General features: G+C 39.4%; 1 protein-coding gene across 5 annotated transcripts; it reads right to left on the bottom strand.

Annotated features, from left to right (window-relative positions):
- Positions 1 to 719: 719 nt before the first annotated feature.
- Positions 720 to 27471, bottom strand: LOC139936959 (alpha-mannosidase 2-like). Of its 5 annotated transcripts, none has more exons than XM_071931832.1 (23): positions 27404 to 27471; positions 26126 to 26293; positions 24657 to 24992; positions 23691 to 23835; positions 23060 to 23231; positions 21707 to 21834; positions 21103 to 21276; positions 20432 to 20618; positions 19791 to 19968; positions 16663 to 16865; positions 15846 to 16031; positions 15300 to 15408; positions 15040 to 15110; positions 13723 to 13888; positions 13273 to 13409; positions 12913 to 13018; positions 11917 to 12039; positions 10876 to 10987; positions 10156 to 10292; positions 9603 to 9744; positions 9005 to 9198; positions 7473 to 7781; positions 720 to 7011 (listed from the first exon to the last, which is right to left on the bottom strand). In XM_071931832.1, exons 2-23 carry the CDS (start codon positions 26267 to 26269, stop codon positions 6859 to 6861), a joined length of 3612 nt encoding a protein of 1203 aa, XP_071787933.1. In that variant the 5' UTR covers positions 26270 to 26293; positions 27404 to 27471; the 3' UTR covers positions 720 to 6858. The 5 variants fall into 5 exon arrangements, with proteins under 5 accessions (XP_071787933.1, XP_071787934.1, XP_071787935.1 ...); XM_071931833.1 differs by having other exon boundaries at positions 27408 to 27469; XM_071931834.1 differs by lacking the exon at positions 27404 to 27471 and adding an exon at positions 27188 to 27396.
- Between the last annotated feature and the right edge of the window lie 121 nt (positions 27472 to 27592).

Here is a 27592-nt window from a genome sequence, read left to right as displayed (position 1 = left end):
CCTCCTTACCAGTTGACCAATCACAGCCGCGAAACCTGATCACCATTAGTGCAAAGATCACCAAACGGTTCAAATGGTGATCAGATTTCGCGGTTGTGATTGGTCAATGATAATTAGGCCTGGCTTAATGGATCGGTGTATTTACCTTTCAATAGAAATAGCCAATGAATGTCCATTTTACGTTTTTTTGATTTTCCAACCTTACTAAATGTATGGGTGTTTTCACTCTTGCCAGATTGAGGGCTCAGACTGCAAGTTGTGAGCGTATTGAGAACGGGAAATAACTCAAATGAAGACTGTACTTTTCTATGAATACCAGTCTTATAAGTTTATGTATGTGTGTACACCATAAGCAGTTTGCAATACATACTATTTCAGTTTAAATGTTATCTAAATGGTTTTTTGAAACTAACATTGACACAAGACTTGTGATAAGGATGCTTTTGATTTTTAGAAACCCCAATTGCCAACCATGACTGATTGTGTATGACCATTGCATAGGTTTAATGATAACATGAACATCAGTTGGGCAACATTCTTAATTGGTAATAGCTACAAGTACTGGTAATCAGAAACGGAAGTCAAGTCTTATTCGTGAATTTGCTCTGTTGATTTGTGAAATTTATTTGACTTTCATATGTTTTTAATATAATGTTTGTAGCCATAAATTACGTAACCAGAATCGCACACTCATAAGACTTCATATGGTTAGGACCAACTAGTTGGTCCCAAATTGCAACTTGGCCCGACTTTGTCCAAGAAGAATAATGATGTGTGAGACTTGCACCGTCTATGTCGGACCTTGCAACAAATTTGAGTAATAAATAGAAATCAGCAAATAATAATCATAGCGTATTAATCCATATCTCCCAAATTATAAGTTTTCAACACAAAGACATCAGAGGATACTTTTGAGATAAGAAAATCTTGGGCACAAATCAAGCTTTTTAATGATCTCTGAAAGTAAATTAAAATGACAACAGGCCCTGAAATCCAGAAAGAGAAATGGAAGTTTAGGTGTGGTCGTTGGGATCACTTAAGACCTTGTTAAAATATTTGGTCACTCTAGGACCAAATCAATTCATCTGAGACTAACTAAAACTAGTGTGACGATCGCGAATATATTCACAAGTTGTGAACACTATAATGAGAAACAAACAAACGAACAACTACAATTATCTAGAGATGTATTTCATGATACAATGCATAGATGTTAAGTTAAGTAATACATGTACATGCAAATGCAATGACATCCGACAGTCATGTTTTTTACTACCAGATTAGACTTGATGACAAGTCGTTAGGCGCTGCCTATTTGTTACAAACACACATTCTGCCGTTCATGCAACAGTCACAGTGCGATTCATTCATGCAACGGTCGTAGGTAGCGGTAATTGCCACCGACTCGCACACATACTGGGATCCAGGATGAGTGTACCGCTCCCGCACTTAACAATTACCGACTTGATTTCAAGACTACTACCAGATTTATAGGAAATTGTTTCTTCCTTGCAAGGAATTGATTGTCAAACAAATCTTAAAAGTTGTTTCCACATCTGAATACAACTTTCTCCCAACTCAAAATAGTAAATAAATGAAGGAAATTTGAATGACATATAACAGTTGTTGAGGATTTTAATTCGGAATTTGGCCCTTTAATGAAGCAGGTCCCAAGTTTATGCCGTGCTAACAGCAGAATTCTGCGCTTACAGCCCATAGGATCATGCTTTACATAAGGGCTATAAGTGCAGAATTCTGTGGTAAGCGGCAATCATAAATTGAGGCTCAGCTTTCTGAACAGTATCACCATCATGCATTTTTTTTTTGTGGTTCCCAGCATGTTTTTTGTCGTGACAAGAGCCCTATTTCATAGAGCTACTATTATATAACTATACAACTAAGTTGGGAACCACTCAAAAACTGTGTACACACAACTCCCGATTTTAACATGCAACCTTTTTCCAGCAAATTTTTTTTCAGCCCAGCTCTTTTACGTTCTTAAATGGACTCTGGAGGGTACAGTGGTATATTATTGAAAATTGCTCCAAAAATAAATGACCATAAAATCTTATTTGGTAAGAAGCACTGTGACAGCTGTTGATAATGTATAACAATTCTGAGAATCGATAACCCTCTAAGGATTGTGGTTTAAGAGAGAGAGATTCAAAATCATTTCAATCTGAGAAATGTTTCTGCATGAAATGTTTCTCAGTTGTGTATTCCAATTACAGATTTGTCATCTTCCTGCCAGGAAACAACCACTCCAGATTTTCAGCTTTTAAAAATGCTACCACCTTTTGAAGTTAAATTTTCACAGGTTAGTTTTATTGGATCTACATTAAAGCTATTGGACACTTTCGGTAAACAGTATTGTCCAAAGGCCCACACTTCGTGTACCACAACTGATATAAAAAGTAACAAACCTGTGAAAATTAAGGCTCAATCGGTCATCGGAGTTGGGAGAAAATAACAGGGGAAACCCACCCTTGTTTCTGCACGTTTCGCCGTGTCATGACATGTGTTTAAAATAAATCCATCATTCTCGACAACGAGAATTGATAATTGTTTTAATGTTTTCTCGAAAAGTAAAGCATTTCATGGAATAATATTTCAAGGGAAGTCTTTCACCATTACCTTCTGTAAACCCTGTAAGTTATTTGTAAATCTGTGAACTTTTATTTTTTTTCTGTGCCGAAAGTGTATAATGGCTTTAAAATAGGATTAAAACGATCAAACGGTTCCAAAAACCAAAGGCTATCATTTGCCTATTTTAAAAGCTCACACATTTTTATGTGATGTTTACTGTGGAATGAACACCAAAAATATAATATCTGGAGTTATTAACTACTTGAAAAATAAAAAGAAGGGGAAAATGATAATAAAGATAGCCATTATTTAATAACATAGTTTCTGATTACACAGTCAATGTGATAGATGTTAAATTTGCATCGGGATAAAGAATATTAATTTTGGGTTTTTTACCCATACACCGATGTGTGTTAGCACTGTATACTCAGTACTTTCCCAAGTCCGGTGAAAAAATATCACAGGCATGTTACTCGGGTGGGATTCGAACCCCCGACCCTTGCAATTCTAGAGCAGTGTCTTACCAACTAGACTACCGAGGTTGCCCGGTAGCTAGAGGCAGTTCGAATCCTATGTTTTGGCAGCGGGTACCGCAACGATATAATAGATGTTAAATTTGCATCGGGATAAAGAGTATTACTTTTTGGTTTTTTACCCATACACCGATGTGTGTTAGCACTGTATACTCAGTACCTTCCCGAGTCCTGTGAAAAAATATCACAGGCATGTTACTCGGGTGGGATTCGAACCCACGACCCTTGCAATTCTAGAGCAGTGTCTTACCAACTAGACTACCGAGGTTGCCTGGTAGCTAGAGGCAGTTTGAATCTTAAGTTTTGGCAGCGGGTACCGCAACGATATAATAGATGTTAAATTTGCATCGGGATAAAGAATATTAATTTTTGGTTTTTTACCCATACACCATACACAGTCAATGTGCTCATGATTTTTCAATAATTATATTCATTGAATATACTAAAACTTATGTACATTTACAAAAGAATCTATACAAATCATCAGTAAACCTTAATCATCCACCGTTGATTTTCTTGTGTTAAAAATATATAATAAATTGATAAGTGTTACCCTTATTTGCCTGCAGCAACTACAAATAACTCAAACAGCGAAAATAGTTGAATATTGCAATAATGCAATTCCACCAATGCTCCAAAACAACTACAAGTTACCCAATACACCTGGGCCCAATTTCATAGAGCTACTTAAAGGCAGTGGACACTATTGGTAAATGTCAAAGACTAGCCTTCACAGTTGGTGTATCTCAACATATGCATAAAATAACTAACCTGTGAAAATTTGAGCTTAATCGGTTGTCGAACTTGCGAGATAATGAAAGAAAAACACCCTTGTCGAAGAAACTATGTGCGTTAAGATAGTTGATTTCGAGACCTAAATCTGAGGTCTCAAAATCAAGTTCGTGGAAAATTTAACTTCTTTCTCGAAAAACTATGGCACTTCAGAGGGTGCCGTTTCTCACAATGTTTTATACCATCAACCTCTCCACATTACTCGTCACCAAGTAAGGTTTTATGCTATTAATTATTTTGAGTAATTACCAATAGTGTCCACTGCCTTTAAGCTTAAACAGATGCTAAGCACAACAAAAATATAATAATAATAAATAATAGACCGTTTTTATATAGCGCTTTTCACACCGGAGGGCGTCTCAAAGCGCTTCCGACAATATTACCCCTGGTTACCGGGCCTTAAATCATTCTTTTAAACCATCTCAGCTCCCTGGGGAGTATACAGCCTGTGCGACAAATACATGCGCGACCCGGCTAAACCAATCACAAGAACCACCTCTGCCCTCACAGGTACCCATTTACCCCTGGGTGGAGAGAAGCAATTATAGTTAAGTGTCTTGCTCAGGGACACAAGTGTCACGACCGGGATTCGAACTCGCACTCTGCTGAACAGAAGCGTCAGAGCTTGAGTTCGGTGCTCTTATCCACTCGGCCACGACACCCTATGCGAGATATGCTCACCAGAATAAGGTAACCACTACACATGTCCCATGAGTGACTGGATCCTTTTCATTTCTGCTTAGCAGCTTTGTTGTTGAGCTATACTTTCTGCTTAAGCGGCTCTGTAGACTTCGGCCACGACATCATCACCACATAATCACGGAGCCGCCATTTTAATGAATCCCACGTAAAATTAAATAACAAACATCTAAATAAGATTTTATGTAGACCAACAGAATGGGATTGGATTAAAAGGGATTAGTTCTTCAGCTCTTAGTTAAAGCTTCAAATAAAGGATTTTCTCTTTTGAACAAAAGGTGGGAGTTGATATAAAACTTACTCAAGTTTTACTCCTTTTTAAATTTAAACTCTGATTTCTGCAGATGTACATCAATAAATAAAAATGAAAACTGACACTATTTGGCACAAACTGCAAATGAATTTTGTTTAGTTTTCTCTTAAAATGAGGATACTTATTGAAGCAGTAAACGAAATCTGTATCTTCACATTTAAAGATTAAAACTTGTCAAGTTCCTTTTTTGACATGTACGAGATCTCTATATCTTTTATCATATGTAGTACCAGACTACTTTTGTAATGCCACTAACTTTTCTATAGAGAGAGAATGGCAATAAGCTGCTTGAAAGAAGGCTAAATTTCTCCTTTAATAGCTAAAACAGGTTACAAACCAAAATGTCATTAAGGTTAAATTGTTGCCATTGGTTTCCCCATTTTTTTGCCTAGCAAAGAGCAAAGAAATTGTTTTCTGCTTAAAAGCTTTATATGATTGGCCCAGATCATCCTTGGTCAGTGTTGGTAATTCATATCTTAAGCCTGGCACTCAAGTCAAACAATGTCGTCGGTGAATAAACTTGGGAGCCTAATTTCATGGCTCGACTGCTTAAATAACACCAAAATTCTGCGCTTACTGATTGTAAGCGATCACCAATCGATTACCAATCTTCAATTACAGGGCAAGCACCAAACTTCACCAAGCACCAAGCAGTATGGGTAGAAACCTGCACAAGCAAAACTCACTGCTAACTTGTGAAATACGTAAGCGTGAAACTACCTGCTTTCATAAGCGCTGATTTTTGTTATACAGTAGTGCACGCATGGATGATTTAAAGTATGTGAGAGAACTTTACAAGGCACATTGTACATGATTTTTACACACTGTCCATTTACTTTAAAGCCTTTTCACACTTCTTAAAAAAATAGAAGATCAACAAAAAGGAGAATTCCTTTGTATTAGATTGACGTTTAGAAATATATACATCCATTGACATCAACAGATTCTAAATTATTAAGAGGAGCCCTTTGGTCCACTCTTTTATACAAAGTTCCTGATCAACTCTATCTTTAAAAGCAACGTGTTTGTTTCGTTGCGTCAAGTGTTCTAATTTTTCAACACAGCCAAGTGGCTGACTGACCAATCATGCAAGGAAGGTGAGGTGTCATCGCCTCAAGCTCTGATGTTTCTGTTCGGCATAATGTGGGTATGAGTCCCAGTTGTTCCGAGCGAGACATTTCACTAAGGAATTAAGTTGTGGACCCCCTTTACCAAATCCTGGCTTAAAACCTTGTTCTAGATGGTTATGTTGTATTGGTTTTATACACTTCCAACATCACCACAAATGTTTTCATTTGTGGAAAATTACCTTGGCATTCTGGCAAAGGAAGATCCATGAGACCAAAAGAAAAACTGAAATCAGGAAGAATCGGACAAGTGACGGGCCCTGAAATGTAGAGTAGATCAAAAATGGACCATATTCAAGATAGGAGTTTAGCGAATGTCCCTCATCCACCTGAACTCTAAACAAATGATGTTAACCCTACACCATGCAGTCTGTACTCTGGTACATACTACGGAGTCAGTAGTTATATACAACAGAGTATGTAGTATAACTTCAAGTTGTCCTCTTGTAAATATTAGTCTCTGTTACCAGCCTGCTGTCAGTGGAATGAAATGTAGAGTAGACCAAAATGGCTCCAGTATGAATCATTTTCAAGATCCGAATAAGCAAGTCCCTCATCCAAATGATATCTTGACCAAATGATGTCAATCCTACGACGAGCACAGTCTTTATTCTCGAACATACTATGATCTTCAAGTTGTCCAATTGTACATATTAGTCTCTGTTACAAGCCTGCAAGCCCGCTTTCAGTGGAATTAGTCTCTGTAACAAGCCTGCGAGCCCACTGTCAGTATAATTAGTCTCTAATACAAGCCTGACAGCTTGCTTTCAGTAGAATTAGTCTCTGTTACAAGCCTGCGAGAACGCTGTCAGTGGAATTGAACTCTGTATGTGTTAACCTCCATGGTTTCGATGGTGAAGTCTGAATCAATTTCCATTTCGTTTCCGTCATACATTCCTGATAGCGATGTGGCCTGGAGGCCTCTGATGTTGAGATTTTGAAATAAATTCCTTGAAGAAACCTAAAAAAAGGAAAAACAATGTTTAAAATTTGTTATATTCAACAATGCTGATGTTGTTCTTTCTTCAAGAAACTTAACAGTTTCATGCATGATTACAATATCAAGTTTGAATGAAAGATGGAAGGTCATCGACCTGGAAATGTTGAAAGGGAATGGAGGGATGGGACTGAGAGGATGTGGGTTGGGCTGGAGGGTTTGAGGGTTGAGGCTACATGGCTGCGTGAAGGGGCTAGGTGGACAGGGTTTGATGGACAGGGATGGGGTTGGGCTGGAGGGGTGGTAAATAGGGCTTTGGACTGGGGTAGGGCAGGTTAAAGGAGATGGGGATGGAGCTAAGAGATGGGCTAGAGGGATGGGGCTAGGTGGACGACAGAGTGTGGACATGGCTGGGGGCAGAGATGAGACAGAGAGTGGGGCTGTAGGAATGGGGCATAGGGGAGCAGTTAGGGACAGGATCTTACCTTTCCACCATTAGTCGAACAAGACAGAGCCAGTCCAGGATACCTACAGTCAAATCCTCTCCGATGAAGCAACAAGAAGGCTTCCCTCTTGGCCTCCACGGCGTTATTGCTCTGCTGGATCCGAGTCCGTAAGTTCAAGAGGTGAATGTCACACGGCAACTGTTCGTCAAGAACCTGGAACTCTGGGATCAACTGACTTGAGGTTTCTTGACTCTCAGGAAGTGCCGTATGGATGTAGAGAGGATGTTCTAAGGAGACGGATGCTGCGTGGCCGAGGAGGGAGGGGAACCCGGCCGGCTGGGCTGTACTCTATCAGAACAAAGTCATCAAATCAACAGGATTATTTATTGGATGTAGTTGGTGGTGCACTTGACCAGCAAACTGGAGGGTACAGGTTCAAATCCTACTCGGCCATTTCATGGCAAAACTGCCTAACTCAACATTTGTTGGTTTCTATACGAGATCATTATCCGGGTAAATTGAGGGTGCTTTTTCCATTTTGAAGTTTACAAGGCTTACTATGCATGGATGTGAATATACCATGTCCTATCTTGGCCTCTCTTTGGACTTTCACCCTGTTTTTATGACAAAGCAGATTATCTCGGTAAACACATTAAAAAAAATTCATTCTTCGAGTTAGGCTGTTTTGCCAAAGAAGGTTGGTACTTAAGTTAACAATTTGGTTATTAGTAGATTTGTGGTTTAGTATTTTACACAGGTGTAAGTATATACCAGCATTTTTGTTTTGGCGAGCACAAAGATTTTGTTGGTCATGATATATTTTAGGAGACAAACAATTTCTGAAGGATTGTACCCGATTCACGATAAAGCAATGCAGCATAACCAAGGCAACTGTGATGTGAAAATCAAGCAAAGACAGTGTGAAGACATTGTGCAAAAAGAATTAGTTAAATAGTTAGTATTCAACATAAGGTAGTCAGTGCTTTGAATTTGGAAGATTTGGCAAGAGCTTTTTTGACATGCAGTTCTTACAATGAATGTTATTAAATAATAATGATGATTTTGATTATGGAGTTCCTACTGTCTGACCATTCAATATCATCCACGGTAGTTTTGAAAAGTAGATAAGCTAGCTATCTGCAATATGATAACATGTACACTTAAAGTTCTGTACATAGTTGTGCAACCCTACAATACCAGTACAGTTGAATGATTTTAAAGGGTTAGTCAACTCACTGGAAAATGTTAACTTTTTAATGAAGTTAGCTGATGTGGTTGATGATAACAATAAAGATGGTCAATTCCTATAATAACTGCGGTTCGATAAAAAAAAATATATTGTCCCTTTTAATTTTTCTTCTATGTTGCATTGTCAGTTAGTTTAGTTTCTTTAAAAAGTTAGGGTTGGAGACGTGCCTCTCCTGAAAAGATCCAAACATTCCACCAAGACGGCGTAAGCAAGTTTCCACACATTGTTATTCTCACCAAAGAAACCGTGCAGTTTAGAAGCATTCCGCATCTCACAGCAAATCTGGGCCCCATCGTGTGGGACACAAAACAAATCACCCTACCTTACTATCCCCCTTTAGCCACCCCCATAGTGAACGTGGACTATTCCTGACCTGCTTAACTGTAGCGCCACCATCATTGCGCTCTATGAGGAGTTGGTAACTCAGTCCCGTCAGCTTGTTGTCGAGAACACCTTGTTGGAGGCCTCGGCTGTCGTCCTGGTTCAAACGTCGATCTAGAACAATGTCTATCCAACCTGGAAAAGGATAACACCAAACCCAAATGGTTATAAATCATACCACTGGTAAAGAAATTGTTTCCTTTTTAGAATTATTGCCAAGTGATTTAGAGCAAGTCAAGTTTTGGCGGTAAAGTGTGGATTTGACTCCCTGTTATAACGTTGTGTCCTTGAGCAAGATACAATAATTACTTCTCTTCGCCCAGGGGTATAAATGGGTACTTGTGAGGGTAGAGGTTGATTATGTGCAAGAAAAAGCCACTGGAGCGCCATGGCAGCTCAGATTGTACCCTCCCCAGGGAGCTGAGAAAGAATATGTGAATGTTATTGGCCCAATGATCAGGGCACTAATGTAAAGCGCATTGAGACGCTATTGTGAAATGCGCTTTAAAAGAACTTGTTATTATTATTCTAAGACTTGCCTGTTTCTAGGCTTGCTACTCCAGATGGATGGCTGGTAAGGAGTGACATCCTAGTGCTGCTGGACTCCAAGTACGCCATGCTAGGCATCGGGTAATAGTTGGCCTGAATTGGAAGCTTGTCCAAGGTTTTCCGTTGCTGAAGCTGAAAGTTAAGACAAGAAGAAAACGATTTCTTATTATCTTGTTTTTCTGCCGGAACAACAGTAATGGGCATTGGGCATGTTGAACATGTCTTTTGGGCATCGGATAACTGTGTCTTTCAGCTAGTCAAAATCATGTCTCTCGTCGAAATACATTCCAACGGAAATCCAACACAAATTTGACATCGGAGAATTGTTAGCTGACTACCTGTCCTAAATGAGTTTTGACAAGACCCCTTAAGAAGTTTTTCATTAAAAAAAAAATCACATCTCGTTGAAGAGAAATGTTTTCAAGTCACTCAAGTCAATGTGAAATAAAGAGAGGCTGGATAGCAAAATAGTCTGGTGCCATAGGGTGAAATGAGAATTACAACTACTAATGTTACTGTAGGGTGCTGGGCACCGTATTTTACCTGGAATCCATTGAGATCGGTGTAGAACGTCCTGTCTGGGTTCTGGATATCGGATTTGATTCTCATTATAAGCTCCTGGTTGCGAGTGTTTCGGATATCCACATGATTCAGAATGTTTAATGATTGGGAATCCACACCTTGGGGAAAGAAATTGAAACAGATAAGAAGAGAGAGCTTAGAGAACAATTATTTTTGGTTTAAATCCTGTAATGGAGGTGGAAGGCGAGGAAAACTACATCTCCACAAACCCAAATTCCCACTACTAAGAAAATGTTTGAGTAATTGATGTATGCTATATCAACTCACAGCATCAACATGTGTAATAATAATGATACAAAGACATTGGAAGATTTGACAACAGCAGCAAAAAACTAATGAGCTACATTCTCATCTGATACATATCGATTGTTTAAATTGATATGAGGGACAATGTATCAATTACTCAACACCACTACACGACCCAAACTTAACTTTTTCCTCCTTGGAGAAAAGTAGTAAAGATTCCCAGTTTAGGCCATATCCTAAAAGGCAGCTACAGCTATGGCTACGACTGTTACCAAGGATGTAGCTAAGGACGTCTTATACTTCACTGCATGATGACACGGAAATTGTTGTAGCAGTAGCCACTAAATCGAACACGGACTTGAACTGTGTATGAGGGTACCAACTGCTCCAAATTGGAAACATTAATGATTGACAACACCTGTCACCAGATCTTACCTGTAGTTCCCTTGATGGTGACTAAGTGGTCGACGTTCGGAAGAGATACGTAAACCTCTGACAATAGAGGGCCTCTTACCACTCGGATCAGTGGTTTATTAATAGTAATTGGCTGTAAAGAACAGAAACATTTCATTGTAAATAAAATGGTCTCAAATCAATGCCACTGTTTTTAATTTTGGAGAGGAAAATATCATTCCAAGTTGTTACATCTTTATACAGGATTTGATGCATTGCATGGTGAGGTATCAATATATATTTGGTTTGCGGTAACACCATGTGTGTATCTACTTGCCAGGTAGAGTTTGTTCTTAGAGAACTGTCTTTCTTTATTCTACTACTACGGAGTATATTGTTTGGGTGTTCGGGAGACTTCTCAGTTCTGAAAAGAACTGTCCTGCTTATGAACTATTACCCGGGCGGTGGTAAAGAAATAGCCTGGGACTACTACTTTAGCTTATAGGATCGTAATTAACTGTACTACCGCGGAGTCAGTTTTTGAATTGGTCTCAACGTTTCGACTAGCTTGCTCTAGTCATCGTCATCTTAAAACCAAAACATGCGTATCTGACTCACTGGTCCCTGGTAATTTCCAATGGACCTTAATCTATGTTACATTTCAGAAGGTTTACAGACTCTGTGCACCACCAGGTATGCAGTACTTCAGGTTAGGACACAATGTGGACTTCTTCTGTATCCATTTGGTGATTGATTTGCTTCTTTTAAGAAAATTTGAAGGCGTAATGAGGTTTTATGGTTCTACCTTAAAGTATTTATTTATTCGTCTATTTGCTGTTATCCTGTTTTGTTTTGTGTTGTTGTAACTCTGCCTTTAGGATGATGCCTCCATGTGAATGTGGAAATAAAAGTTAGATTGATTAATTGATTGATTGATTTATTGATTGATTGATTGATTTATTGATTGATTGATTGATTGATTGATTGATTGATTGATTGATTGATTGATTGATTGATTGATTGATTGATTGATTGATTGAGAAGAAGAATTGAGAAAAAAAGTCTGATAAAATGTTGGCATACCTTAGCAGGACCATCTGGTAGAAAGAGGTATGCTCCACTTTTTGCTTTCTGCGCCACTGTTCCATACAATAAGAATTGGAGCTCAGTAGCTGTGACTGCACCGTCAGACTTGGTCATCGTGGACTGCAAGAAAATACAACAATATTTTAAAACTTTATAACAGAGCAATGTTTTCAGGAGAGTCGCATAAATCCATTGTACATGCCTAAATAATGTTCATCTCACTAATACAAAAATTGTTTTTGTGAAATTGTTTTACTCATTTCTACAGCACCTGAGCAAGCAATATTTTAAGGGAAGCTTTCTACCATTATTGCAAACCATGCAAGTTTAATTTATATCTGTGGACATTTGTGTTTTGTGACGTACAAATACATCGTACCCAAACTCATTTAAATCATCTTAGACCTTTGTGTCATCTTTTGAGGCTAAGGCAAACTAAATCACCAGCAAGTGCATTTTGAGGAAAAGCAACAGATTGTGGCCAAACTGAATCGAGGAAGGAACTTTAATAGGAGAAGAGGTATGAGACGTATGAGTGAACGGATGAGAGGAGTGGAATGAGGAGTGATGTTTGTTGTAGTTAAAGGCAGTGGACACTATTGGTAATTACTCAAAATAACTATTATCATAAAACCTTACTTGGTAACAAGTAATGGGGAGCTGTTGATAGTATAAAACATTGTGAGAAATGGCTCCCTCTGAAGTGACATAGTTTTTGAGAAAGAAGTAATTTTCCAAAATTTTATTTCAAGACCTCAGATTTAGAATTTGAGGTATGGAAGTCAAGCATATGAAAGCACACAACTTCGTGTGACAAGGGTGTTTTTTCTTTTATAGTTATCTCGCAACTCCGACGACCAATCGAGCTGAAATTTTCACAGGTTTGATTTTTTATGCATATGTTGAGATACACCAAGTGAGAAGACTGGTCTTTGACAATTACCAATAGTGTCCAGTGTCTTTAAGAGCAAATAATGAGATAGATAAGGTCACCTTGAGTAATCCTGTGGATGCTGAGAAGGTAGCCTTGATGTGGGAGTTCTCCATAGTAAAATCACTGGTAGGACTCAAAGAAACTTTCTCCACCACAAAAGGTCCCCTGGAAAAATGAGCACAAACAAACCCAAAACATCTTTTACAAACCTTGAGACTGTGATGCAATGTTACTCCATAACAGATTAAATTAACATGAGGGTCAGTTAAGTTGGAGTACAATCTTAATTTCATTACCCAAATCCGTTTTGGTAGGTCGGTTGGTAAGTTGTTTGCAACAGCTAATTCTATTTTCTCTTTTTGTTTCTGCTAGTCATTCCTTTAGAAAATAACATTTTTCTTCCGGTCGTCACTACTTACCTTTTCTCTGTACCGCTTCCCGATACATGATACATAACAGCCGAGGACAGACTGTGATGCGGAGACTGACTCTCTCCCATATCTCGGATCAGGTATTTCTTTAGGCCAAGTGGAGCTATATCAACGGCAAAAACAAGCTGCAAGTAGAAAAACCCCCAGAGTAAATTAAACTGTCCCTGTCAAATAAAACACTCACACTTTCAATGATGGTTGGCTGACCATTTGCTTCAAAATGATACAAAATTATATTTTTCTTTAACCCTTTCAGTCACAATGGTGACTTTAGGGTAGTCGCCTAAGATAACACACATCAATCAAGCACGAGATCCGAGCAAAAAGGTCATTTGTTAAAAAGCTGTAGTTTCGTCCATGTTCAACCCTTATGGTTTGAACATTCCTCTTTCTACCGTTTAACCTCTAACCTTTAACCTTTAACCTATAACCTCTCACCTCATACTTGGTGCTGGCGGTCTGTGATCCATCCATCCATATCAGATTAGACTGACTCTGGATTAGATTATTCTCAGCGTCAGTCACTTTAACGTTGGGTGATGAAACATGAAGACGGATAAGCTCGTTTCTATGATGAGCCAGTGTGTTGTAGAATACTGCAATGCTGTTCAGAATAAAGAAGATCAATGTTTATTTGGTTTGCGTTATTTGGTTTGCGTATCTACTTGCCAGGTAGTGTTTGTTCTTTAGAGACCTGTTTTCTAGATACTCTACTACCATAGAGTAGAATAACTGATGTTCGGGAGACTTCTTAGTTCTGAAAAGAACTTTCCTGCTTCTTAACTAATATCTGGGCGTCAGGTATAACAAATTGGCTGGGACTACTACTTTAGCTTATAGAATCGTTCTAAAGTGCACTACCGGGAGTGAGTTATGGTCTCAACGTTTTGACTAGCTTGCTCTAGTCATCGTCAGGAGACTGAAGAGATAAGAGAAAAGTGGGCTAATTTATAGGAGTTCAGAGGTTTCAGTGCAGAGTCAGTCAATGCTCTGATTGGAGATCAACTTATCATAAACGGAGGGTGGAAAACTACACATCATCTTGTGTACGAAACTAGGGTCTGTGCCTGGACGTTTACACAAAACCAACGGATTGAGACACTGTAGGATAATGCCTCGGCACTATGGTTAACGTGCACAATTTTTAGAAGTTGTTATTCCAGTTGTTTTGTTTAATCAAAGTTCTAGTTACTGTTTTGGTTTTTAAAATGTTTAAATTTGTGTTTTTACATGATTCATGGACTCCAGATATCTCTTCATGGACACTCTTGGACTTTGTTGAACATTTTTTGGGATAAAAGTACACCAATCTGTACTTGGGGGGAGATGTAGGATAATGCCTCGACACTATTGTTATAGCGCCCTCAAGTGTTCATACTAAAGCACATGTAAACATGCTCATGCAAGCAGACATCTTGTCAGAATAGTCTCTCGTTATTCCCAATTATTACAGACACCACATTAGCCCTTTTCACATTGTATCTCCTATCCCCGTGGAATACAGCTCTGGGGATTCCTAGGCCTTTTTTGAAACCCATGGTTATCCCAGGCACACTTTCACACTGTGCCCCTACTCAACAGGGTTCCTGTTGCATGTCTTAAGAAGACCCCAAGGTTTTACTGCTTACCCCTACTCCGGAGCAGGGGGGTAGCTATTTCCATATGGGGTATGTCCATTTACTGGGTTTAGACCAGGGGTAAAGCGATAGCAAGTGCTTAATAAATGATTTTGCCAAAGTGAATTAAAGTATTTACCTGGAGGCTTCCGTGGACAACTTCAAAACTTTCTTTTCTGGTAAAGCGTCGTGCTTCAATCTCTCTGCATCCTAGGAAGAAAAGGCAAGTTCTTATATATTGCTTCACTTATATAGTGCTCAATTGATTTGAAACATGATATCAAGACATTGGAAGATGATGACAGCAAGAAAGTAATGTTCTACATCGTCATCTGATACATATCGATTAGTTAAATCGATACGAGGGATATTGTATTGATTTCTCAGACACCGACTTACCACATCAAAATATGCCGATGATGGCGAATACTTGGTCTGATCAGGTGACAACAGGAAATGAATTGACTGCATCATGACCTTTCTCATATCGCTCACTGATATCAATAATCTGAAATAATCGACATAATAATAATACAAGACATTTATATAGCTCATAATGCAGGAGCCTCCATGCAAAAACAAAAAACATAAAACAACGAAAACATATACTACGAGCAATTGTACAAAAAAAATCAAACAAATAAGTCTTTATTCAAGTGATTAATTGATCATATTTATACATTATTTTTTTACTTGTTTCTTTTGCAAATTGCGACCCCCCAAAACGGGTCACAATAGCACCCTAGAGAGTCCTCTGTCCCATCATGAAACTTGTGTGGCTGTGCGATCTGTATTTTTCGCTTTACAACTACTTTTCCGACCAGTCGCTAGCAACCAGTAAGTGCGTGAAATACTAAGTGCTGTAGTTTGAAATGATTTTTTTACTAAAAATTTCCCCGCAGCCAAAGGCTGAATTGACACAAAGTTTGTGTCTTTTTTGCATACTTTGTCCCGTAGTCCACCACAACATGATCTTTGGCTGTTCCAGTAATGGCGTCGTGATGTTGGAACAATGCCAAGTTCCTTCTAGCCAGCGTGACCATTCTGATTAGTGAATCCTCGTCAAACTTCTTTCCAACTCCCATCTGTCGAGCCTTGGTAGCGGCCACTGTGTAGATGATCTCGGCCGCTCTGAAACCACAAGGAAGGATAAAATTATGTTTTTATTTTGGAGTAGCTTTATTTGACACTCTGAATGTTATCCCATGCTGATTCGATTAAGTATAGCCTTCACTAAGAATGTAATCATGGTCAAGAATTGTTCTTTAATTTATGTAATTCGTACAGTACAGAGCTGCCAGCATTTGCATTTTGTAGTAAGGAAGATTCTTTCCAACACTAAGGGAGATATTTAGAATTACATTCATTATGATAGGGAGGTCGATATGAACAAGTTTTTATAATCGGAGAGATTCTCAAATTTGTTCATCAAAACTTAGAAAAATTGGTCCCGATTTTTCAGATCGGGCACCAAATGTACGAGTTCTTGGTCGTTGCTTCCCATTACCTATTCGTCCCTTGGTTTGCTCAATGACAGCAGATGTAAACCAAAATAGTTTTTTGTAAATAACTGTTTCTAATTTCCACTCCAAATTGAAGAGATTACATAATAGCAAGCTTCATTTATTTTCTATCACTGGAAAGATCGAATATTTGTTGCGTATTCTAGGTCGACTACAGTCACCTATGGTACAGAAGAGGGTTAAGTCATGAATACATTGAGGTAGAATCCTTGGGAAGACGTCCTAGAAATCTACCGTACCTAAGATGAGATTCAAGGACCCTGTCCATGTTTTTGTAGAAGGGTCTTGAGGTGTAGTACCCAGACCAATAGTCTTGCTCTCGATCTGTGTATGTGAAGAAATCCCCACTTAGCACCGGAAATCCCTGAGGCTGGTTCCCTATTCGTCCCTTGGTTTGCTCAATGACAGCACCAAAATAGTCAGACAGTGTGCCGAATTGCGCCTGTTTAGAAAGACAGATAAACAAGTATGTGAACAGTCTAATTAAACATTCATAAAGACAGTTTCGCTATTCCTATTGGTAGAGAGTGCGTCACGTGGGGGTGTTTAAACCTTTGTTTATAACCGGTTGTGAGTGGAGACTCCACGCTAGTCTTGATACAAGACGTTTCTTGGTACAGGCGATGCAGGCGCTGTCGGTGAAAGGAAAACCAGCAAACATGCACCTAGACTATACGGCACACGGCAACTCGACCATGCCAGTGTTAAACGACCGTGAAAGAACTAGTAGCTACCCTATTATTCCCTTAATTATGATTTGATTTACTTCTGGTAATGAAACCAAGAATACCTCATAAGTGAACTTAAAAGCCTGAGGAAACCTGTAAAAAAGAGGTGCTTGCTAACACAGGGGTTAACCCCTACTCTTCCAAGATAAGTGTTCTGGGGTGGATCAGGCCTTCATTTTAATAAATCTGAGGAGAGCTGTGCATTGCTCTCCTTAAATCAAAAGGTAAATTAAGGAGAGCGATTTTAAAATCGCTCTCCTTAAATCAAAACAATGAATTAAGGAGAGTGATTTGCTCTCGCTAACAAAACGCAAGTTTAAAGGCCCTGGACACTATCTGTAGTTACTCAAAATGCTAACTAAGGGGTCTATGCCTTTAATAAAGACACCGGTCATGTCCAGCCAAGCGGCCGGAGATTCCCCACCCCCTTCCCACTTTTTGTTTGGAACATGAACATCGGCGTCCAGCCAAGCGGCCGGAGATCCCCCCCAACTCTTTGGCATTTTTATCTATTACAAAAATACATGTTCTCCACAGACTTTTTTTTTAGGAGGGCGGCATGACGTAATCAAAATGGCGCCCGTCATAATGACGTAATCAAATGGCGCCCATTTTGATATGACGTCAGCGGACGTGAAATCAACAAATGCTTGAGAAAACCATTTTCTTAATAATGTATTACGACGGCGCTACCTACCTATTGATGGGCATCCATTTCGGTTGGAACAACCTTATTTTAAAAACTAAATCAAAACTACAATGTGTTATACATTTTGCTTTGTGCGCCGCGCCAATAAATATCCTCAAAGGGATGATCGGCATGCCGCACGTCAGAATTTAGAAAGCGGGTGATCGGACCATGATCGGACGGTCTTCGTGTGTAATTTTCAAAACGGAAAAAAAAAATCAAAACCCACATTTTTGGACGATCTTATCCCCAAATTATGGCCCTAAATACTACTTTTTCCATTCAAAACCATTTCCATGAATTAGTGATTAGCGGTTCCGTCGTTAAGAACTTCGTTTGTAATAAAATAATCGAGATTCAATGATCAATGAACTTTGCCCCGCATCGCGCACGCCCTCAATGGGCGAAAGTTGACATGTTTGAACATGCTTCGAGGCTGTACATTGTACCATTATGTACATGCGTGCGGCACTGTGTGGTAATTCTTTCTCGGTTTGTGAATGTGCGTGTTGTGTTGGAGTATATCAACGGCCAATCACAGCGTGCGGACTGTTCATGCACAATGCATGCAGTGGATATTCCCATCGTTGATGGTGAGCGTGGTGTGTGTGCATGGTTGGTTGATGCATAATCCACTCGGCATATAAATACGAACCATGTGGCCGTGTGTACATCGTGTTTTAAAGTTTGTTTACGATCGCATTTGTGATGCTATAATTTTGAAGTCGGCTCTGGCTTGTCAGGTACTCGTTTGATCTTAGTAATCCTACCTCCATGGTAAATGCAGCCTAAAAATAGTCTCTTTGTACTTTTTTGGGCAGGGCGGCCAATAATTTTAGCAGGGCGGCCAATTCTTTGGCAAAAATACTTCACCAATCACGAGCGTGTATTTTTGGTGCCGAGACTGTTATCTAACCACATAGGGCTCTTGCCGCCTGTGTGATATTCTAAGACCCGCTCGCGCGACCCAACTCAGTTCCGTTTGTGTGACCGGCTGCGGTAAACATCAGGCATGCGGGCACGCACACACAGTCAAAACATACATGTACTTGAATAGGGCTCGTTTACCACTTTCAATTAACAACATCGAAGCAGCAGATAGCTTATTTTCAACAATCGAGGGGAAACAAAAAAAGAAAAGCGTGAGTTCTTCAAATGTTGCCACCTCCAACTCTCAGACTTAAGCCGCTTACTTTTTTCAACAATTTGCCTTTTGAAAAAAAATGCTCTTGTTGAAATTGTAAGGAGCGCTTTTTTTTGCTCTCCTTAAAAAATTTAAGGAGCGCGGAGGAGCGCGAGCGCGATCGCGCTCCTTTAAAATGAAGGCCTGGTGGATTTTACAAAGGTAGTCCTAACTTAGGACTAGTCCTAGGCAATGCTAAGAGATACATGTAGGACTGGTCCTAAGTTAGGACCAGTAACTCATCCTAACTTAGGACTGGTCCTATCTCTTAGCATTGCCTAGGACTAGTCCTAAGTTAGGACTACCTTTGTGAAATCCACCCCTGGGTTCTTTAACAGTACTACCAATCCTAGTCTGGTCCCATCCAAAGGACATAGCAACTACAGTGAAGTATCTTGTTTAAGGACACTTGGTTCTTTTCCATGCATTACACAACACACAGGACCTACGGCTTTACGTTCCATCTGAGGGACAAAAGCAATAAGGGTTCAGTGTCTTGCTTCAGGACACAAGTGTCACGACCTGAGCCCAACTTTATAAAGCTGTTTAGCAGAAAATTCTGCTTGAGAAATTGAGTGGGGCACCAGTCACAATAATGTAAACTTAATGTTATTTTGGCTGGTATCCTGTTTCTGGTAAGTAATACTTTTCTGTGCTTAGCACGTTTTTGTGCTTTCATGCTTTATGAAAATGGGACCAGGACTCGAACCCACACTCTGCTGGAGGATAACCAGTGACTTGACACCATTCCGGACACTGTTGACTAACCTGTACATTCCAGTTTTCATGGCCGTTCATATACTCAAAGAGTTTCTGGTAGTTGGTGTACTGCTGGTCCCATTCTGCGGGTTTGTCGAAGCGGAAGTCATCTCCAAGTGGAACGAGGAGGATGTTGGTTTTATAGAGGGAGCTCTTCTTGCGGTATTGATCCAGGAGAACTTCAGCCCTGACGAAGGAAAAAGAGGAAACAAAATCATAGTTTGGGTTTCAGGCCTGTATGCTTCGTTGCTTAAAGGGCAAGGGCACCAAGGCATTTTCTCCTATGAGGAAATTGTAAATTTCTACTGTAAAGCATGTTAAGACCACCAAGGCAATGACCAGGGGGCATGGAGGCAATCACCTTCGTTGCCTCTGTGAAGCATCAGGCCTGGGGTTTGAACAAAGAAGGGACCTGACCCAACTACCAATGGATTACCAACACTCTACCAACTGAGCTATCCAGCCCTATATTGGCAGTCTCCCTTGCACTCAATCATCATTATTTGAGTGAGCCAAGGTTAGATACAGCTGTGGCTGTAGTTACCAGTTTTAGTAAACATGCAATGAAGTATTTTAATGGATTTTAGACAGCTGAAGACTGGAACACCTTAAGAATTATGAATACATAAATTACACCACAATGGTCTTACTTTTTAGCGACGTTCTGATCAGTGATAGGCACAGGTGCTATTTTCCACGGGCAGTTGATTCGACCTCCGGGCAATCTCTTGAAATCATACTGGCAACAGATCTTAGGGTCAGGCCCACAGGTATGGGGAACGTCGTAGCTGTAGAACGGCATCATGTGACAGAACATGTCTGTACTAGAACCATGATCTGTAGTCAGGGTACCAGACAGGGAAAACAAATCTTAGGCCATATAGGAACGGGCGGCTATGGCTACAGCTACGACTGTTGCTAAGAATGTCCTATACTTCAATGCATGTTGATGCGGCTATCCAGTCGTAGCCATAGCCATTGCCAGACATGGCTTTACAAGTTACATGAGAAAATTGTAAAAACAATGTGTACAGTCATTCTTCCAGGCTATCAGGGGCTGATTTCACAAAGAAAAGGGGCTGATTTCACAAAGATAGTCCTAACTTAAGACTAGTCCTAGGACTCTTTAGGATTAGGTAGGTAAAACTGTTTTGAGTTTAGCAGCAAGAAGAAAAAAACAATTACAAACAAAAGAGGTATTCCTAGAAGAAACAAAGCTGTGGAATTTGAGCAGAACTTCCTCATTAACATGTATGTAAAGTCACAACAATGAAAATGATTGTGTTAATGTAAATAGGTAGACATAAAACAGTTAGTATACCCCAATTCTGTCGCCATAGAAACTCCAGTTTCTTCTCTCTTGCTAGGTACTTCTTGACGGCATAGTGAACACGTTGTATGAGCATAGATTCAAAACCCATACGTTGAAGTAGATATGCCATAGTGGGAGTTAGGCCGAATGGATCGATGGACCAGCCTGACTTTGGCTTCACTCCTGAAGAGCAATGATAATGATGATAATGAAAACTTATAAAGCGTACAAATCCACAAAAGTGCTCAATAATCGAACAGGAAACTTGATCTTTAGGCTGGAAAAATCTAGAATGCAATCTGTAGTAAAGAATTACACTAGTAATCAGGATACTGTTCTGAGAACTCCTGGAATCTATCACTCCAGGGGTATCCATTGATATCATTGGCCATGGTTCACCTTTTGTGATAAATATTTAATTTAAATTGTTTTTAAATTGTTTCTTTTAGTTTATTTAATTTTGTGTGTGTTCTTTTAATGTTTTTAAAAATTTGGTTGTAATTTCAACATACCTCGTAAAATTTTGATCCAAGTTTCAGACCTTCTTATCATCAATGGCTTTCAAAATTAATTGTTACACAATTTCCTTTCAGAAACTTCAGTAAAAACTTACCTAAAAATGCTTCTAACCATTCATGCCCCTCTATGAGTTGATCGATCATTGCAAAATAATTGGTATTTGCTTCATCGTTCATCACCCAGCCGCCTGTCACAATCTCTAACCGGCCTTCGTCTATTAACCTGCAATGTAATTGGTGAAAGGTTCACAATATTAGTGAAATCGACCAATCACAATTGATGTTAATTAGGTTTTGTCTTCGAATCGAGTCATGATTCAACCAGTATGGAGTTAATTTAAAATCTCTATTCATATAAACCCATGAAACACACAAGCTCAACCTCGCTACCATGGGCAGCGTCCAGTAGCTTTAACTGTTGTCACTGACCCCTGAAGAGAAACTCAGGCCTGATACTCCTTGCAATTGCCTCCATTCCCCTTGGTCATTGCCTTGGTGCCCTTGAAATGCTCCAGTAGAAATTTACAATTTCCCCATAAAGTGCTCTTTACCAAGAAGAAAATGTCTTGGCGCCCTTGCCCTTTCAAAAACGAAGCATGCAGGCCTGGGAAACACTGAAAAACAATGCTGATTAGCTAACATAAAGTTCGGATTGGATGTGGCTAACATAAAGTTCGGATTGGATGTGGCTAACATAAAGTTCGGATTGGATGTGGCTAACATAAAGTTCGGATTGGATGTGGCTAACATAAAGTTCGGATTGGATGTGGCTAACATAAAGTTCGGATTGGATGTGGCTAACATAAAGTTCGGATTGGATGTGGCTAACATAAAGTTCGGATTGGATGTGGCTAACATAAAGTTCGGATTGGATGTGGCTAACATAAAGTTCGGATTGGATGTGGCTAACATAAAGTTCGGATTGGATGTGGCTAACATAAAGTTCGGATTGGATGTGGCTAACATAAAGTTCGGATTGGGTGTGGCTAACATAAAGTTCGGATTGGATGTGGCTAACATAAAGTTCGGATTGGATGTGGCTAACATAAAGTTCGGATTGGATGTGGCTAACATAAAGTTCGGATTGGATGTGGCTAACATAAAGTTCGGATTGGATGTGGCTAACATAAAGTTCGGATTGGATGTGGCTAACATAAAGTTCGGATTGGATGTGGCTAACAGAAAGTTCGGATTGGATGTGGCTAACATAAAGTTCGGATTGGATGTGGCTAACATAAAGTTCGGATTGGATGTGGCTAACATAAAGTTCGGATTGGATGTGGCTAACATAAAGTTCGGATTGGATGTGGCTAACATAAAGTTCGGATTGGATGTGGCTAACATAAAGTTCGGATTGGATGTGGCTAACAGAAAGTTCGGATTGGATGTGGCTAACATAAAGTTCGGATTGGATGTGGCTAACAGAAAGTTCGGATGGATGACCAAACCTTTTTGTAATATCTCTGTTCTGTTGACTTGTTTTCTCCCACCACATCGAGAGGTAGGACATCTCAGCCCAGATGAATTTCATCTTGCTGTGTTCCTGAAGCTTGATGACCATATTGTCCAGAATGTGAACTGTTTGGTCATGGAAATATTTATCAACCGTCTTTATCCAACCTAGAAGGAATAAAATAATAAAATAGGAAGAATATTTTAAATACCATGCACAGTAAACGTGTTTTCTAAATTTCGGGCAAATCAACCCCTTGCCCGCCCACCTTCACCAAATAAACCCCATATAATACCCATGCACGAAGATAACTTGTACTGACCAGAAATGCAGTAAAAACAAAATAACACTGGGTCAATTTCATCTGGGCCCAATTTCATTAGCAGAAAATGGTTACCGGCCAAAATACAATGTCACATGTACATTATGTGATTGGTGTACTGCTTAATTTTTGCTCAGCAGATTGATTTTGCCTAGTTGTTTTTTTCTTTTCTTACTTTAGTTTATAACTTTAATTTCAGCTTGTAGTAATAGTGAACAACTCAAACTCTAACTAAGCACAATCCCACATCTCTTGACTATTTAAGGGTCCTTTTTTTCTTTTTTAAATACCCCATTACTCTAACCTGGGTCATTGTGTGAGTGTGGAATCAAGAAGACTCTTAGTGGATCATCTTTCCACTGGTCTGGACTCGTTGTGATATCAAATCCTTGTTTCCAGACACCGCCGTCTGGGTTATCAAACCGTAACGAGTCGTACACATCCAACATCTGGAAAACAAAACAAAAACAGCTCAACAAAACTGCATGTAGCTTCAGTTTCTGGATTATCAAACCGTAACGAGTTGTGCACATCCAATATCCGGAAAACAAAATAAAAACAGCTCCAACAAAACTGCATGTAGCTTAAGTTTCTGGATTATCAAACCGTAACGAGTCGTACACATCCAACATCTGGAAAACAAAATAAAAACAGCTCAACAAAACTGCATGTAGCTTAAGTTTCTGGATTATCAAACCGTAACGAGTCGTGCACATCCAATATCCGGAAAACAAAATAAAAACAGCTCAACAAATGTTCATGTAGCTCAAGTATCACCAACAGGCTCCAGACATCTTGGCCTAGATATCATTAGAGAATGCAGGATATTTTGGATTTGGTTTTTCGATGGGAATTCAAAGGTTTTTCAAAATCCTTGTATGATTATAACTCCTGCTGCTTTCCATATATCGTAAACTTGAGTGTGATCCCTGGTTAATAGTTGTATTGTATCGCTTCTGACTGGTACCCTAAACAAAAATGACAGCCATTTCAAAGTTGAGGGCTACACTTAACTGATTTGGGCCGTTAACCAAATAAACTGCAACCAGGAGCACGTTGTCACCTACTGAAACAGGGTTACCCCTTCACAGTCCGTAAAGGATGTAGGCATGGGTATCATCCACTCCGGGCTGGTATGAGCAGAATGTACTACCTTCCCAAGAACTGATAACTAAACCCTGAACTTTCCTCAAAGAAGTTCTGTACAAACAAAACTTGAAATTGGTAAAACATGTAATCAAAATAACTCCTAAATAAAATGTGGCTATACCTGGACATCTGCAGTGTTCCCATTCGGAGCTGCACCAAAAGCACATTCCTCTGTGAAGATTTCTGCCTTTGCGACGGTAACAGCTGGCATCGTCTTCCAATTCTGCTTCAAGTCTTTGGAATCCACTATCACAGGCTCATGTATCGCCTCAGGTTTCTTAACAATGACTTCCTCTTTCTTTGGAGTTTCTTCCTCCTCCACTAGATTCGGAAGATCGGGTATGATTCCATTGGAGAGTGACTTGACAGCGTTGCGGAGCTGATTTATTGTCTTTTGGTTGCTTGAGAGATCATTTTCTAAAGCGCCTATTTTTTGTTGTAAAATATCAATATCTTCCTGCATTTGAGAAGAAATATCACAAAATGAATCAAAAATTATCATCAAGGCCTGGTACTTCATTCACTGCATTGGGGCTTGAAGTTTTTAGTGGAACACAAGTCAAAGGCCAGTGATTATATCGTTGGGAAAAGAAACTCAAGACTAAACAAATCCAGCAGTTTTGTGATTTTAATTTTTTTATTTTTTTTAAATATTTTTTTTATGCAAGTCGCCATACACCCAAGGCTGGAAGGCCACTTCAAGGTGTGGGCTACAATTATTTTATTCCAGAGGCCGTTGCCACCTACTCCTAAGGCTGAAACAGGGTTACCCCTTTTACAGTCCATACGGATGTAGACTTGGGTATCATCAGTCCGAAGCCTGGACGGTAGGGCAGAAAGCACTACCTCCCCAATTTTACGTAGCAAATATCACGACCGGGATTCGAACCCACACTCTGCTGATTAAACACCAGAGCAGAGCTTGAATCAGGTGGTCTTGAACCGCTTGGCCATGGTTCAATTCTAAACTTCCAGTCTGATAAATATTTGCCAGTTCTGTTGAGTATTGAAAAATGCTTGAAACCCATAATATGAATCGGATAAATCTTCTCTTAGATCTTCTTAAACTTAAATTCAACTCCAACTGTTTAATGTGTAGGTAATGTTTCTCATTTCAATTCTGGTCAAACAAACATTTCTACTCATCATAAAACTGGAAAAAAATATTTTCTGGTAATGTAAAACCAATCCTGTTGTAGCATTTAAACATTTTGAGCTACATGTACTACTACTAGCGGTCTTGAGGATTTCCCCAAAAATTATTATCAACTTGAATGCCCCAAGTTGAGACGATAGCGGGACATGTGTCCATTATATCTATTGAAACAGTATCCTTCCCCAAACTTTCTATCAGATATTAATATTACAACACGCCTGCATGCTTCATTTTTGAAAGGGCAAGGGCACCAAGGCATTTTCTCCTTGTATAAAGAGCACCCTACGAGGAAATTGTAAACTTCTACTGTGAGCATTTCAAAGGCACCAAGGCAATGATCAGGGGACATGGAGGCAATCGCCTTTGTTGCCTCCCTGAAGTATCAGGCCCGTTACATTACATAAATTACAAAACATGTTGGTCGCAAAACTTACATGTGAAAATTTCTGTAGTTTCAATCTTGTATCATACGGACCGGACATTTCACCAAATGACTTTGTTTGATCTAACATCAAATACATGGACATGATTACAACAAAGAAGATGGCAGCGCCCATCAGCGCCATGTAGGTCTTCATCTTGAATGCCGTTTTAGCTTTCACCTGTGAAATAAACAGTTCTACTCCTCATAAAACTGAACAAACTAACTATGTTTCAATCTCGATTTGTGGCATTTTATTTCATTATGAAACAAAACCGAGATTCACTTTCAGTTTTAGAAAAAAATTGCCACATCCTCTATTCTATGATCCTGCCATCACCACTTTTACATTCGGTATTAGGTAAATTAGCAATTACTCAACGATATATTCCTTTCAGTAAAATTTAGTGAAAAAGTGTTTGCTTGATTGATACAAAAATGTTTCCAGTCTTTAGGAAAAGTGGTTACGACATGCACTTTGGTGACCGTGGGCAGTGGGTGACAGCACACACATGTGTTAGCACCACTTGTGTGGCCAAGGATAGCTGAATCCGTGGCCACACAAGTGGGGCTAACACATGTGTATGAGTGTGACTTTTTACTCCTAGCTAGACCTAGAACTATGAAGTTCGTTCTGCTGTCGTTTCGTGGAGACGATAGCGCAACAAACCTAGGAGGAGTAAGTGTGACCATGCATGGATGACGAATTATCAATCAATGTCATGATGATGGTGATGACTTAAAAATTAATCAAACAATCAAAATTATTGGGTTATTTATTAATAAATTAATATAATTATAAAATAAAAAAAAATTAAAAATTATATATAAAGTCTTTTTGTTATTTGTTGCACTGTGTTGTGTGTAAACTGTAGACTGTAGGAAGCAAAAACATGTACAGTATATAAACAATACAACCCAACATGCACACATGACCATGACACAAAAAGCAACTTTACCTCGCATGATTGGCAAAGCATAAATTCATTTACTCTGTAGTCTGTTGTTGTAATTGAATTGTGAATTGTGAATTCATCATAAGCCAACACATAGTCTGGTAATTTTTTCTACATACGTGAAGTGCTGATATTCAGTCTGGCTTCTTGACTTGTTTAGTAAACACCGTGTGCCAACGTCATCAAATTGAAATTGCTCATGTTGAATCGCCGAGCGAAGCCTGTGTTAATTTACATCTACGGGCATGACGGGAGAACGATCGTATCTTGATACAGTGGATTGAACTCGTGTGATTACTCAAAGCAAATAATTCAATAAACGCAAGGAAACTCACCTACATTTCAAAGTTTATCTCAACTTGTACCCCGCCGAACATCCAAAGGCGCCTGTGGTTTTATTTTGAGGTCAACTTTAAGGTCAATTATGATGTCTGGCATTCCGCCGCATGCGTAAAAAACCGACAGGTGTTCGGGTCAGGTTAATAGAGATTTACAACTACACCCGGGAACCAGACTAAATTTGG

Source organism: Asterias amurensis, chromosome 5 (genome assembly GCF_032118995.1).
Source record: "Asterias amurensis chromosome 5, ASM3211899v1".
NCBI classification, from domain to species: domain Eukaryota; kingdom Metazoa; phylum Echinodermata; class Asteroidea; order Forcipulatida; family Asteriidae; genus Asterias; species Asterias amurensis.
This window is presented reverse-complemented; position numbering and strand designations above follow the sequence as displayed.